Here is a 16,212-nt window from a genome sequence, read left to right as displayed (position 1 = left end):
AAAGCAAACCGGTAGAGACAGTTCTTGTCTTGCTATCTTGTTGACTGTGTGCAGTTTTAGTTACTGTAAGTATGGGAAGGACTGTTGAATGTAATGACATTTTACTGGATTGTTAAAAATAGTTTGATTAACCCTGAGCCTTGAGCTTCTAATCTTAAAACAATGATTTAATAACTGTACTGTGCTGTTATGGTGGATTGCCCACAGTAAACCCTCATGGTGGCCCAAACACACTGTCCCACATAAAACCCACACTTAACCACAGTGGGCCCGCAATGGCATGTTTGCTGGGATACCTGCAGTTTATTAATGACAGGACAGTAATTAATGCATTACAAACACACCCTCAGTTCTGGTCTGTGAGGAACACCCATTAACACTGTAACTGGGTGGTTGACATATAAGCCTGAAAAAATGGCTTTTTTTAGTTTATTTTTTTATTTCAAATAATAGGCATAAAAATATTGAGTTATGTTGTACTGACTCTTGAATTTCTGTGGTCTTTTAGATTTTGTATTGAAAATTGGATTAATTCACCAATTTATTGCATTCATGCATAAAATTGTCATATGGTGTGACATAAAAGTTATTCTATATAAAATGAAAATGGGATATATTCTCCCTAAGTAACTTAATTCACCATAAATATTTATCATTGCCCTCTTAAGATTTAACTTTTTTTTTTTTTTTTGTGCAGATTATATATATATTTTTTCTAAATCATCAGGCAAAGACAGACATCTCTCCTCAGCCTTTCCAGATATTTTAAATTAATTATGGTTAACCCCATTATAAATCTATCAAAATGCTTGCTGAGATCTTGAGAGATTTAATGTCTTTATCTTCAGTTGGTTTCATCTAAGGCTGGGAAGTTCTTGTCTTTCTGCTCATCTCGTTTTCTGTTCTCTACTTTCCTTCAATGATTCAACTTTTTAACAGGCTTAGGCTGAGATGACTCCATATTTAATGTACACTTAATATATTATGGTTTTCCTCGCATTCAGCTGACATGTGGCATTGTTATGGCTATCTGGGAACAAACCTTCACAAGTTTAGTTGTGGTGCCTGTGAAAAGGTAATGTGAATCATTAATACTTCAGTATTTTGTATTCTTTTCCTGCTAATAACTGAGCTGTTTTTTATCCAGTTACACAATGTCTCGTTTTGATAAAAGAACTTTGTGATTGAAAAGAGTTATAAATGAATGAGGACAACAGAAACTGGATGCACATCAGTGATTAGTCAACCTGAGACACTGCTGGTAGGATGACTGTTTAAACAAACTTAATGCCAATTTATTTTCAGATAAATGCCATCTTGTGTGTTATTTGTAATGTTTACGTGTTTTGAGACATTTTACTAATTTATATTGGGTATGCTAAGGTTGCATTAAAGTGCATACGATTCATATGTGTATTTAAAAGTCTGTTAAAAATGTGCATATTGTGTTAATGCATAGGGTGTCAAATGTTTTGATTGTAATTAGGCATTTTATTCTCTTTTCTTTAAAGGTTATCAACCTAATTTGAGCTTGAGCTTAATCCAGCCTTTTCTACTAAAGCAATGACTGTTTCAAGTTACTAATCTAACTGCAAACTAAGCTCATCTGTTCTAATCAATTGAGATGTGAATGGAAATCAACAGACTGCAATTCAACTAAGATTGTAACTTTATTGAAGATTGAAAGTAAAAGCCATTTTTGAGATGATCCTTGTGTCCGTGGTTGACTAAGCTCTTTTTTGAGTTAGAGGCAGGACATGTGTAATCCAAGAAGTAACTCGACAATGTTTGCCATGTGTTTATCTCACAGTAAGCATTTCATGGCTTTGATTTTGAAGGAATTTGCTGTGTAAATGAGGGTGTGTAAAAGTAGGAGGTTCCAGAAAACATTCAGAGAACTAGTTATTCTGGTTATTCCTGTGGCTCATCTGTGGTGACAAATGACTCATTCAAAGGTGTTTTAAGCAGTGAAACTCTCCATGCTGTTCTCTGATACACCTCCAATGACATTTGTGTTTATAGTAGCTTTTTTTAATTTATCATATAGAGCACCAGGAACCATAACTGGATAAGATTATAGATGAAAACAATTAATACAACACCTTTTAATACATTGAAGCACCCCAGTTGAAGACAGGACAAGAACATGGGAGGTAAGAAAACCTTTTAAAAATTCATTATTCTAAAACGTGATTTTGAAGTGTTTATTGATCCTTGACTTTGAACTATAGCAAGTGTTTCTATATTTAACATAAAAGCTACTAGTTTTTAACCTTTAGAAAATCAGATCACACTACCATTCTTAAGGGGACAGCTCACCCCGAAATGAAAATGCTATTATCATTTATTCACCCACATTTTGTTTCAAAACTGTAGGACTTTATTTCTGCTGTTGAGCATAAGAGACTTTATTTTGAAAAATGTCTAACATTTTCCCTACAATGAAAATCAATGGGGTTAAATGTTGTTTTTATATGCTTTAAAAGACAATATAAGTCTGTAAATTTGATTAAAACAATAATTCCTTTTAATAACAACAGCATATTTTTTTTCAAATAGCTTCTGAGACTAGAACATATGACTTTTTATGGCTGATTTCAACTTTTATGAGATTGACAACTTTTGTAATGCATGTGTAATCATTTTTTTTTACAATTGTGACTTAGTATGTCATATACTCAACTTTTAATAGATAAGAGATGTCAATTTTTAATTTTATGACATTACTTATGTCAATCTCTTTCACCACAATTTACTTTTTATGTCATTATTTATGTAATAATTTAATTTAAATTGTATCTGTTTCATTCATTTTTTTTATGCCATAATCTTGAGTTAGCATGACATAATTTTGATATTTTATGGCATAATCATGAGTAAGTATGACAATTTAGATTTTTATCGCATACTTATGACATTTGATTTGTGTGTAATAATTTCAACTTTTATCTCATAATCATGAGCATAATCAAAAGACTGATTTTGTTTCTTCTTTTCTTGGTTATATTTCTTTCTTGGTTTTTAACTATGGTTATATGTTCAAGAAATCATTTTAATCTGTAGTTTTTTTTTTTTTTTTTTTTTTTACTGGAATAGTAAATTCCTTTACTAACAACAACATATTTCTCAAACAGCTTCAGAGTCTCAGCCTGAGAAAAGGATTGTGCTTCTTGGGAAAACCGGAGATGGCAAGAGCAGCGCCGGGAATACGATTCTCCAACAGCAAGTCTTCAAGAGTAAAGCTTCACCTGAGTCTGTGACGGCTGAATGCGTCAGTGGAGATCGGAAGGTCGATGGCAGAAAGATCACCGTTATTGACACTCCTGGACTCTTTGACACCGTACTGGATGAGGAGACCATCAAATCCGAGATCATTAGATCCTTGATCGAAAGCTCTCCGGGTCCAGACATGTTCACTATCGTCCTGAAGGTCGGGAGATACACTGGACAAGAAATGGAGATTGTGGACAAAATCATGGAGTGTTGTGGAGAAGACACCTTTAATCATTCAGTGGTTTTATTCACTCACGGCGAACAGCTGGAAGGTCAAACCATCAAGGAATTTGTGAAGATGAGTCCAAAGCTACAGGAGCTGGTTGATAAATGCGGAGGCCGCTGTCACGTCATCGACAGTAAATACTGGAAAAGGCGAAAAATGGGATACAGGAGCAACAGAGTTCAGGTGAAAAATCTGCTGGAGACCATCGAACAGAAGCTGAAGGACAGTAATAACGGCTGCTACACCAATGAGCTGCTTCAGATAGTGGAGGAAGAGATTCAAGAGGAGATGAAGAACATAGACGAGGTCAATTTGTTGCCAGAAGAGAAGCGAGAATTAGCGAAGAAGATTGTGCACAAAAAACTTCTCAATCGGCTTGCGGGAGTGACCACAGGGACGCTATCCGGTGCTTTTCTGGGCATCGTTGTCGCAGTGGCAGCTGTTGTGAGTTTACTGATAGCCACCAATATTCCCCGAGTGGTGAAAGCAGGAGCGGAAGCAGGAGCCGCCGGAGCAGCGGGAATAGCAGCAGGAGCAGCAGCGGTGAAGGCTGGGATTGTTGCTGCAGGAGCTGGTGTTGGACTAGCTGGATCAGGTCTCGCTGCAGCTACAGGTGTTGCTTTTGGAGTTGCAGCTTTAGCCGGAGCGATCGGAGGAGGAATTACTGGATGCAAAGCAGCAGACGAGGGCGATTCGGTGTGTGAGACAATAAAGAACACTGCCAAACTCAACTATGAGTGTCATAGATCGCACCTCTGTGGCTCTCTCCATTCATCAAAGAACACCTTCACCAGAGTATTGAACTTCATTTCCCATAAGCCCCGTACCTAGGTCTAATCACCCGCACAGGTGTTCCCAATTCTCCTCTCCATATAAACTGCCTTCTGACTCTCACACATTGTGAAGTCTTGTTCTGCCCCGGCTAACATTTCCAAGCGTTTACTCTCTGTTATTGATTCTCCGTGTATTGACCCGTGACTGTTTATCGACTCCCGTTTCCTTGTCTGCTGCCTGCCCTGACCTTCTGCCTGTTACTGTTTCTGATTCTGGATTGCTGCCTGCCTCGACCTCTGCCTGGTATTGTTTATGTTTTTGGATTCCCTCCGTTATTGTCTACGCTGTACTCTGACCACTGCCTGTTTGACCATTCTTAATAAATACTGCAAATGGATCCGAACGTCTCTGACTCTGCATCACAATGAGAATGCCAAAGGTGCAGCGAAGGTGGCACAGAAACATCAACACAAACTGTTAAACGAGGGGGACAATACCACTGATTAGGGAACAGTTTTTAGTGATTTATGGAATAGATTATATTATCATTGTTGTATGTGCTTTATCGTTTTTATCTAAATAATGCATGGAGATTTGTTTTTAAGGGGGTTGTATAATGCCCTTTTCACAAGATGTAAAATAAGTCTCTGATGTTCCCAGAGTGTGTATAAACCGAACCCTGTCAAAAAGCCCAATATTCGGCCAAATCTGAAGCTGAATCCTGGATTCGGTGCATCCCTAGTCCAGCCCTGATCAATCTCATCTGCTTATGACTTTCTAGTCAGTGAACCAAAAGAGCTCGATTAGCTGGTTCAGGTGTGTTGGACCAGGGTTCGAATGTGTTTTTAAACCATTCAAGGGCGTGAAGAGCTGTCTCGCGCGCTGTTTTCAGTGCTGCAGGCGTGTCTAACTATACTGGGCAACTCTTAAAGTGACAGCAGTCATCTCTATAATAACACTAATCAAACAACAAAAGACAAAGAGAAAATTCACTCGTTCTTGACTGAATAACTTTTGTAACTATATTTGGAATGTATATTTTATTTATAAAGTGCAGTATTAATTTACATTTAATTACAGTTTCTGTACATGAATACTAAAAATCTTAAAACACTGTTCATTTCAATCGTATCGTTGTTCAGTTGTGTCTATTTGTTTCGGTTGCTATTTTTTATTTTTTTTTATTTTTATTACTGAGTGTTTACTTGTCTTTACTAATACTTGAAATTTATATTAGTTTTTCTATGGTATTTTTAAATCACAGTCAAAGTGTTCTTTAGCCTGTTGATTTTTGTTCAGGATATTCAGCTACAATTAAATGTTTTGCAATAAGACTTTTTCCCTAATTGGAATCAATAAGCAGAATCGAAATAGGAATCGGAATCATTAAAATTCAAACGATACCCGACCCTACTTACAGCAGTGCTGTCCAGTCCTGGTCATGGAGGACCACTGTCCTGCAGAGTTTAGCTCCAGTCTTCCTGTAGTTTCTGCTGATCCTGAAGACCTTGATCAACTGGTTCAGCTCTGCTTAACTGGGGTTAGAGCTCAATTCGGCAATCAGGACTGGATGGCAATAAATACTGAAAAGAGAGAAGACAAACAACATTTGAATGATACAAACCCAGTTTAAAACTTGTATTCATGAATATGTAGAATAACATCTGAGAATGTAGGCTACATATGACACCACTGTACTGACAAATACAGTATTTGTTAAGTGGGTGAGGATCATCTCATTAAAAAAATGTTTATGAAAATAGTTATATGGTTTACAAAGTTTTTTCAAATGTCTATGACAAATCTACAATGCAAAAACTGAAAATGTATCAGACAGTGATTTGAATATTATACTTACATACAGTAGCAGAAACAATGATCTGATTACACACAAGGAAAAGGGAGAAAAGCAACAAATTAATATTTGAGTCAAATTTTGCTCTGTATGGATTAACGTGCTGATGAAATGTATACATTCAAGAGAAATTACATTCATATTTAATGTGAATATGATTTAATGTCCTAAATGTTTTACTTCCGTTATCTCTTTTAATAATTAAATATTACAGATGGTTGATTTCATTTCAGTTATCAATTAAAGTTATAATTGTAAATTATATTATTTTTAGGTCATGTTAGCATGATAGCAATATGACCATAGCTTTGTAAAAATACATAGCATGTGTAACATCCCAGATAGCACACGTACGTCGGGCCGACGTTGGCCCAACATCGAGCGTCGGCCTTCCTCCCTATAACATCGCAAAGGCGTCGGCCTGGTGTAGACAGATCTCTTGTCAGTCAGTGCTCTATTTCCCAGCTCCGTTACGTCGGCTTTAGGTCGGCCCACTATACGGGAGGCCGATGTCGCGTTGTGCGCGTGAACTTTCAAGTCCCTTTCAAACACTGGAGCGGCCGCGGCGCAGAGTTGCCATGGAAACGCCGCGGGACCACTGCGACTGGTAAGCAGGAAATCTCCCTCTCTCTCGCTGTTGTTTTCACTGCTTTCAGGTGATATTAATCTCTAATATCACACGGATAATACACACAACTGTTCTTGACACTTCTCTTACTTGTAATTGATACGCTTATGTTGAATAATTACTTTTATAGACATGGTTTTGTGTCTTCGGAAAAAGTCCGTTAGCATCTCAACCGTTTTCAGAAGAGGTAAGTTAGCAGCTACGTTAAGTTAAGCTAAGTTAAGCTAAGTTAATGTTAACTCGGTTGAGCTTTTGTTTATGAAAGTTTGGGCTTTTAATCGCCTATTATGTGTATATGAGAGGTTTTTGTAAAGGTTTTACCTGGAAGTGAGCTAATTTATTTTACACAAACGTAAACATAAACGTATAGGCCTAATCGGTGACGTCACTTACATGGAGTGAGGAAATTGGTTGAAACTAGCTCAATGGTAAACAAATATTGATAAAAAAAATGTTCTGTGATTTCAGCAGCAACAAAATAACCCATAACAGAGGGAATTAAAGCTCCACGACTTCAACATTTCTGAAGAAAGCTGCTGCCGGAGAAGTAGGAAATACAGGTAGGAAATCCAAAACTAAAGAATTAATTATTGATTTTAGGAAACAGAGCCCCCCCTTTTCCCCTCACTATCATTGATGGCCAACCTATTGAGATACAAGAATACAAGTACCTTGGCACAATAATTGATAGTAAGCTATGTTTTGAATCATACACTGATGCTGTTTGTGCCAAAGCCCAGCAGCAAATGCATTTTTACCGTAGACAGGAATTTTAACATTGACCCCACTTTGATGAGAATGTTTTATTCTTGTTTTATTGAGTCTGTTTTAACCTTCTGTTTTATCTGCTGGTTTGGTTCCTTGTCTACAAAAAAACAAAAAAATGATTAGAGAGTATTGTTAGGACGTGTAGCAAGATTGCAGGCAATCTTTCCCCCTCTCTCACACATTTACTCCAACAGAGTGGCAAAGAGGGCAGCTGACCCTAGTCATCCTTTGTCCTGCCAGTTCAAGCTACTTCCCTCAGGCCATAGGTACTCCATGCCCAGATGCAGGTCAAATAGATTCAGAAACTCATCTCAGAAAAGCATTTCACTTCTGCTGTAGCTTATATATAATATAGCTTAATATAATATAATATAATATAATATATAATAATATAGCTTAGCTATAGCTTCTTACTTGTAATAAACCTGGCATTATATAATAATATTGTTGGCTCTGTGACAAATGGTTTGTTGTGTTTCTAGATCCTTCAATGTTGATGCCCTGGCCTCCACCGTAGCAGAGTTGGGCGGATCATCTCTAAGGCGCTATGAACCATATGATTAGTAAGTAAAACTTCAAACATACACTAATGTCAAACATACACTAATTGTGTTGGTAAAAAAATTATGTTTTGAAAGAAGTCTCTTATGTTCACCAAGACAGCATTCAAAACAATAATATTGTGAAATAATATAACAAATTTTAAATAACTGTTTTCTATGTGAATATATTGTAAAATGTAATTAATTCCTGTGATCAAAACTGAATTTTCAGCATCACAGCTTCATATGATCCTTCAGAAATCATTCTAATATGATGATTTGACGCTCAAGAAACATTTATGATTATTACCGGCTTTCATTTTCTCAAAGGCGTAGCAGGATACCCAGGGCTTGGTTTACACCTATCACAATTTCTAGCCACTGGGGGACCATAGGCAGGCTAGGGGAACTCATATTAATGTTAAAAAACCTCATAAAGTGGTTTTCTACCAGTTTTCTATGTGAGGAAAACGCTTAACTGTACATAGTAGTCTATTTTTAATTATTATGGTTTTACAGAATTATCATTTATTTATTTTAATATCACTGTCTATGCGTTAAGTCACGTTCTGCGAGTGCAAATCTCTAAATTCAACTTTGGACTTGTATTTTACAGGGGACAAGTTCTCAAATTCACATCTTTATGCTCTCGAGTTTTGCTACTTTTTTACTTTCATAAATAACCTTCCTGATAATGTTCGGGGCTCAGACACACTCTCCCAATTTAAATCTAGACTAAAGACACAACTCTTTAGCCAAGCATTCAATTAACACATCTCATAATCTTGTTTTACAGTTAATATGTGATGAAATAGTAAAAAGTGCACATGATCATCTTTTGCCTGAAATAATATGAACTGCAGCTATGCTAATCTTTCTCCTGTTGCTTCCCTGTTTCTATCTCAGGATGCTCAGCAAGTTCACTAGAGATTACAGCGAGATCCAGTGTGGATCCAGCCTCACTTGTGAAGACTTCAGATGATGCAAACACTCACGAAGACTTCAGATGATGGCAACTATAGATGGACACAAAACTGCCAGATATTAAGATGGGGTAAGCGATATTTCAAAAACGCTGTTGGACATAGTTGATATTTGGAATGAACCCAAACAAACACACCCCTCTCTTCAATGCTCCACCTCCAAAACTCACCAGATTGCCCAGCATCCGCATCACATTATTGGTGTAAATAACTAATTTATGTTATTGCATGACCTGCTCAATAAAAGCGCAACACTAAGAACGTTTCAGGAAACACGTTATTAATTAGGATAATGGCTGGATTTCCCGAAACCCTCATAACGCTACGTCGTTCCTAAGTTATACCTTAAGCTGTACCTTATCGTTAATACGTGTTTCCCGAAACGTTCTTAGTTAATTGTACCTTCTGTAAGTCATACGTTCGGATATTTCCCCACCAGGTAGTCAAAGTGTGACAACACCGGTAATACCATAATAGAAGTGACGCGCATGCGATGCAGCGTGCTCGTTTTTCCACAGCGAGATGAAAACATCTCAACTTTTCAGAATGCCACAAGCGCACCGCAGGTCATGTGACAAAAACTAACCGATCAGCTTTGGCCTTTCCGTAACAACATGGAAAACTCGGCTGAACAGCTGATCATAGCTGTACAGGGCGAGTTTTTATTTCCCATCTCCATAAATATATCTAGTAGTATATTTAGTAGTAGTAGTAAGCTAATGCAAGGGCTAGAAATCAATTAATCCTTTGCTGATACTTCCTCGTCATCATGGAGAGCGCAGTTCATGGTTGCATAGCAACGACAGACGCCACGGGAGCGCAAGTGCTTGTAGAAAGGAGAGAGCACTTTCCACACATTTTTAGACGCGATATGTGAACGGCCCCTAATTCAGGATAAACTGAGAATCTATTTGGTTTAAAATCGTTTTTGTTTTGTTTAAAATGGAGATCACGATAACATACATCAGAATAACATGTTCCAGTCTATTAAAAAAAAATATACTCAATTGAATCATTAATTTAAACACTTTTAAAACCAATTAATTTTCAGTGTCTCATTCATAAACACCTGGGCTGGGTTTCCCGATAACGTTGTCTCTTAGCGTGCTACGAAGACTCTTAAAGGGATAGTTCACTTTGAAATTAAATTTTGGTATGTTTTAGCTTACCTGAAGGGCATCCAAGATGTAGGTGTCTTTTTCCGCAGTAGTTTTAATTTTGATATTTTTAGGTCCAACCGTTCTTGTCTGTCAGTCATTTCATGCAGGTTTATGGATCCTTTCTCAAAGAGCATGCACAAAGTCTAAATTAAAACAATTCCCCATCGTCCAAATGAAACAATTCCCCATCCTAAGTACACTTTGATGGCCTAAGACACGAAACGAGCGGTTTGTGTGAGAAAACGAACAGTATTTATATTGTTGTTACCTCTTGAACAAAGCCGCGTCCAACTGATCTGACGGCGCGGGCGGGTATAGATATATACACTGATGTCGCCTTGGCTACGGTTTCGTTCCAATGAACTGCAATAGCGACATCTAGTGTATAGATACCGCTCGTTTCGTGTCTTAGGCCATCAGAGTGTACTTACGATGGGGAATTGTTTCATTTGGACGATGGGGAATTGTTTTAATTTGGACTTTGTGCATGCTCTTTGAGAAAGGATCCATAAACCTGCATGAAATGACTGACAGACAAGAACGGTTGGACCTAAAAATATCAAAATTAAAACTACTGCGGAAAAAAAGACACCTACATCTTGGATGCCCTTCAGGTAAGCTAAAACATACCAAAATTTAATTTCAAAGTGAACTATCCCTTTAAGGTATAACTTAACTAAAGGTATAACATTTATAGGCGTGTTCCCCGAACCATACCTTATGGCTCGTTTCCACTGAGCAGTACAGTACGGTACGGTACAGTACGGTTCGGGTCTGTTAACCATGATCTGGCTAGCGTTTCCACTGCCAACAGTACCCTTACTTGATAGGCGTGGTGTTTCGATCGACGTAATTTTCGCGCGAAGAAGAACATAGTAAACTACAATGGATGACATACAGCAGATCTTGTTCTTGCTCCTCGACATGTTTGTCACAAGAAGACAAGCGCCGACATTAGGCTTTTCTCAATATTAAGTACGCAAAGTTTGTACTTGCCATGTGCGACTCACTCCTACATGCACATGGTACAGCGCGTTCTTAAAAGCGTCACTCAGCTCGCTCTGCTACTCCGGTTATCTCTGTTACTCTGTATGTACAAATTTAAGCAACAATAAAACGAAATATGTTATAAAACACTACTCTGCCTCTTTTCGTTTTCATTTAAATAAATTAAACATTATAGGGACACAAATGTGGTTCATGCGCAACGCATATTGATTATTCACTGCACGTTATACGTTATTCTATTTATAACAAAACGATTTAAAACACAACCCTAACGTTACCTCTTTTCGTTTAAATAATAAAAAAAATTACACATTACAGGCAATATATGCATTTGTACAAATGTTGCAATAAACATCAGTGATAATCTTGTAATAAGAAAATGACAAGAAACCATATTTCTTTTTGTAAAATTTCAGTTTTATCAATAATAGCCAATATAAAAGTTTAAGTAAAAGGTACAAGAAGCTATACAATAAGAAATAAAGCAAACAATTCAGTCAAATGTCCAAATGCTGCGCTAGTCTAACATTACAACAGTAAAGTTAAATACAAATAGCCTATAATATGAAACTAAACTTAGCCCTCAGTCAAAACGATTGACAGGGAACGAATTATATATTCACGAGACCAAAGATCGCCCGTTAGGTCTGCACAAGATGAATTATATCTCATGTTTAACCACTACCGTCGGAGTCATCGGCGAACGTCAGAAGAACTAACTTAGCCGAGGAAAGGCTCATCCAGCCGGGAAACATGAGCGCCGAGCGCCCGCTGATCGCATGGATCTCACAACCGGGGAAAAACAAATCATCTTTATAAATAAACCACAGATTAGAGCTTTAAACAACTACATTCTCGCCTGAAAAACTCTTAAAATTACATTTCGTGACACAGTAACAGTATATTATATTAAACTGTATATAAAAAAATGGCGCTTCTTATGTTGTCATTCCCCTCGTAGCACGCGCAAGTGACGATTCTCTGTCAACCAATCAACGTCCTGCAGTGAGTCTAGCTCCACCTTTTAGTACCGTACCACTGTGCTAGGTACCCCAACGGAAGGGTACCCAAAAAGTGGTACGGTACGGTTCGGCTTTTTGGTACCATTCTCAACTTTTGGCAGTGGAAACGCAAATAAAAGGGTACCGACCCGTACCGTACCGTACCGTACCGCTCGGTGGAAACGCGCCATTAGAAAGCTGCTAAAGATATTCCTTCTTACGTGTGACGTTACCCAGTGCTGCCCGTGGCGATGCTGCTGAATCTGCTGATATCGATGGCTCGAGAATCAATTATTCACTCGTGAAGGGGCTGCTTCACTGCGTTATGTGAGAAAGAGGTGTTCTTTATAAAAGAAATTAAGAAATGTACGCGGGTTGGGTGAGAAAAAACACTGACATTATGGATTCGGATGGCAATAAAATCACAGACTTACCCCTGTAAATGTTTAAAATACCATACAAACCCATGAGAAACAGTTAGCATCTACTTACAACTTAACTGAAAGTATGCTTTCACTGGCCTTTGAAAGCACTCCGCGGACGGCGCCGTCTTTTAGAACAACTATTCGCTGTATCGCTGCCATAGTTTGAGCAAACTACCCACCACAATCATTCCCTTTAAATAAACTATTAAACCTATTAAACTATTAAATGGTTTGCCAGCTGATGTACCTTTGATTGTTAGATTTTTAATTATATTATCCAGTGTAATGACAATTCTTAGCTTTAGTCCTAACTGCTTTTTCTCAATATTTTTCACTCTGTTACAGGTTGCCAGGAAGAATCCTTCTCTACATTGTTGCTGAGGAACCCTTTTGATCCCTTTTCTCCTGGAGTTCTTTCTGGTGTCATTAAAATGTCTTAACTCGAATTGTGTCTGTTCATTATACTAGAGACAGTTATTGATATTTTTCAATGTCAGTAGAGCCTACTTTTTTCATATTGGATAGTCAAGTAACTCCAGGGCTGTATATATGTTCATAGACATTGAGGGGGACAAGTCCTACACTGCAAAAAAATGCTTTTCTTACTTAGTATTTTTGTGTTGTTTCCAGTCCAAATATCTAAAAATTCTTAAATCAAGAAGCATTTACTAGAGAAGTAAAATGACATAAGAAATTCTATTTTGTTTTCAGATAAACAGAAAGTAATTTAAGTAATTTTTGCTTAAAACAATCTAAATTATTTGCCAGTGGGGTATGAAAAATAATCTTTATTCTATTGGAAAACAAGATTATTTTTCTTACCCCACTGGCAGATAATTTAGCTTTAGAAACAACACAAAAATACTAAGTAAGAAAAACATTTTTTGCAGTGTATAATTATACGTCAATAATAACAATAGTATGTCAATAGTTAGAAATGGCCAAACTGGAAATTCAATATTGGAAATTCTTGCTCTGCTCTGTTTTTAGGATGGCAAAAAGGTTTAAAAGTTACATTTTAGGCTGGTCTACCTTACAGCGACCATCCAAATAGATAGCCAATCAAATCATAGAAGGCGGTGTTTACTGTTCACAGAAGCAGAGCATGTATTCCATCAGTTTAACGTTGAAAGAGTGCGAGGTAAGATGGAAGTGTAAAACTACTCCACTTTTTTTCTTGAATATGGCCATTAAGAGGGATGAAAGTTGCATGTGTTCAGTATCAAAGCTATTTTATCAATTTAAAGTCTCGGGGCAATGTTGACTACAGTTTATGTGCTGCTGAGTGAGTGTTGCAGCGCGATCTCCGCTCTATGTGTGTGTGTGTGTGTGTGTGTGCGTGCATGCGTGTGTTCGTAAGTGCGTGCGTCAATGAAAGCAGCGCATGGTGTCTAATGTAAGGAGTATCCCGAAAGGTCCGACCTATATAAATAAAGGTCCTATAAAACCCATGCAGAGCTGCCAAAAGATTTACAGCTTTGCATCGTTCAAACATCGGCCGTAGATCATTTGCGATCAAAGGCCGACGTCGAGGCGACATATTGCCGATGAGCAAACGATCTCTGAGCGACATCGTGCCGATGGAACTTTGTGCATCGGGCCAACGTCGGCCCGACGTACGTGTGCTATCTGGGATTATATGTAAATATATGATTTGCTGTCTGTCTGCGTGCAGTGTTTATCGATGTCTATCAATTATGAACAGTCATAATCATATGTAACGAGATCTACCCATGTAATGTATTTAAGCTACATAAATCCTCGTTTATGTCGCTATTTAAAACTTTAAATGCAGTTTTAAAGTATAAATTACCTCAGAGATTACCAGAAAATGGACTGTCTGAGCAGCTAGTCGATCGTTATAACAGTTTATCATTTAAATTGCAGCAAAATAGCTATACTGTACAGCCTACTCATAATCAGATAGACTCTAAAATGAGTGTAATTTAATACCAATTACTTAATTTGTTACCATTTTGACCTGATTCACTAATTTTAATAGAAAACCAAAGCTTACCTGTTTGGAGTAAAGCTGGGCGGTACCAGTCGAATCCAGAATGACAGCTTAGCATGCAAAGTTCCAGCAGTCTCATTGGTTAGAATTAATCACATGACGAGACCATCTACTGTAGGCTATTACTAATTAGGCCTATATAATTTTACTTTCGCCATTTCAGAAATATAATAGGCCTATCATATAAAACATAACTCATCAGTGATCTATTTATTAGTATAAAAAAATATAATTTTATAATAATAAATACATCACTGATGAGTACCAAAACACATCAGTCAACGATCAACCATTTGCATTGTTTTATTGTGACAAATAAGTTAATTTTATTTAATAAATACGATAACACTTTCTATGAAGTCCATTCCTATAATGAATTATAGCTTGATTTATACTTATTAATGAGCAATTAGTACTATTCTATAAATATATTTATAAAGACTCAAGACCTACTGCATTTTAAGAACAGTTATAATTACATTTATATTATTTTTTTTATAATTCCTTATAAGTCACGCATTTGCTTTCTCAGTGTGCATGCTCATAACCCATTACACACTGATTTAAAAGTATTAGTCAGTTGTATAGTTCCATGAATGTACTTATAAAGATGCAACCTGCATTGCTATAATTTCATTATGTTATTTATGAATGTATTAATAATATACAGTAAGTGCTGTGATTTGCTGTGGTCTAATGGTGTTTAAACTACAGTAATATGGTCTGTCTGACTTTATAAGTCTGTCTGGGAACAGCTGCTAAAAGCAAACAGGTAAAGATAGTACTTGTCTTGCTATCTTGTTGACTGCGTGCAGTTTTAGTTAAGTATGGGAAGGACTGTTGAATGTAATGACATTTGTTAAAAAATAGTTTGATTAACCCTGAGCCTTGAGCTTCTAATCTTAAAACAATGATTTAACTGGACTGTGCTGTTATGTCATGGTGGCCCAAAGGGCAACATGTCCACATGGGGTCCCAAAAGGTTTGCCCTTGCCCACAATGTCCCACATAAAACCCACACTTACCCACAGTGGGCCCGCACTGGCATGTTTGCTGGGATACCTGCAGTTTATTAAAGGGTCATGAAACCCTAAACCAAATTTTCGGAGTTTTTAACAGAGGTATGTGTGTTGAACACCATTGAAGACAATGTTAGCATCTGTTAGATTTAATAGTAGGGGGAAAATGGTTAAATTTTAGTTTTTTTCCACTATTTTCATCTTCCGGGTTTAAAATCTTCATCATGTCCACGTCACAGGCTGTGACGTGGCAGAGCACTATAGTACTTTGATGACTCATCGGTGTCTCATAATTATTCATGAGGCTGAGTTTTCTTATCCAATGAGAAGACACTTTCTCTTAATTATTCATTACACTACATGGAACTTTCCAATGACAGACATGTCAAACTGTGATATCGCGTAGTAGATGAGAGAGGCAATGATGGGACGCGCGTTTGTTTTCGTGGTGCAAATGTCACGGAGTGACAAATAGGAACTATAAGAAACGGAACGAGTTCCCTTGGGGAAACAGTTCCGGTGTGACACCAGGCCGG

At 37.3% G+C, this 16,212-nt stretch overlaps 1 protein-coding gene and 1 long non-coding RNA gene across 6 annotated transcripts; both read left to right on the top strand.

Annotated features, from left to right (window-relative positions):
* The first annotated feature begins 1,947 nt into the window (after positions 1–1,947).
* LOC311080044 (GTPase IMAP family member 7-like) lies at positions 1,948–5,613 on the top strand. Its single transcript, XM_084109807.1, has 2 exons — positions 1,948–2,153; positions 3,135–5,613. The coding sequence occupies exons 1-2, from the start codon at positions 2,147–2,149 to the stop codon at positions 4,328–4,330; spliced, it is 1,203 nt and encodes a 400-aa protein (XP_083965933.1). The 5' UTR covers positions 1,948–2,146; the 3' UTR covers positions 4,331–5,613.
* An 846-nt stretch (positions 5,614–6,459) lies between these two features.
* LOC311080050 lies at positions 6,460–13,089 on the top strand. Of its 5 annotated transcripts, none has more exons than XR_014605505.1 (6): positions 6,460–6,784; positions 6,887–6,943; positions 7,225–7,316; positions 8,007–8,087; positions 8,973–9,120; positions 12,989–13,089. It is a non-coding gene; the product is annotated as an uncharacterized lncRNA (long non-coding RNA). The 5 variants fall into 5 exon arrangements; XR_014605507.1 differs by adding an exon at positions 7,719–7,790 and having other exon boundaries at positions 6,460–6,943; XR_014605508.1 differs by adding an exon at positions 7,719–7,811 and having other exon boundaries at positions 6,460–6,943.
* Positions 13,090–16,212: the final 3,123 nt, after the last annotated feature.

Source organism: Abramis brama (assembly GCF_963993115.1).
Source record: "Abramis brama genome assembly, chromosome: 3".
NCBI lineage: Eukaryota > Metazoa > Chordata > Actinopteri > Cypriniformes > Leuciscidae > Abramis > Abramis brama.
Note: the sequence above shows the minus strand (reverse complement) of the source record. Positions and strands in the feature narration are given on the sequence as shown.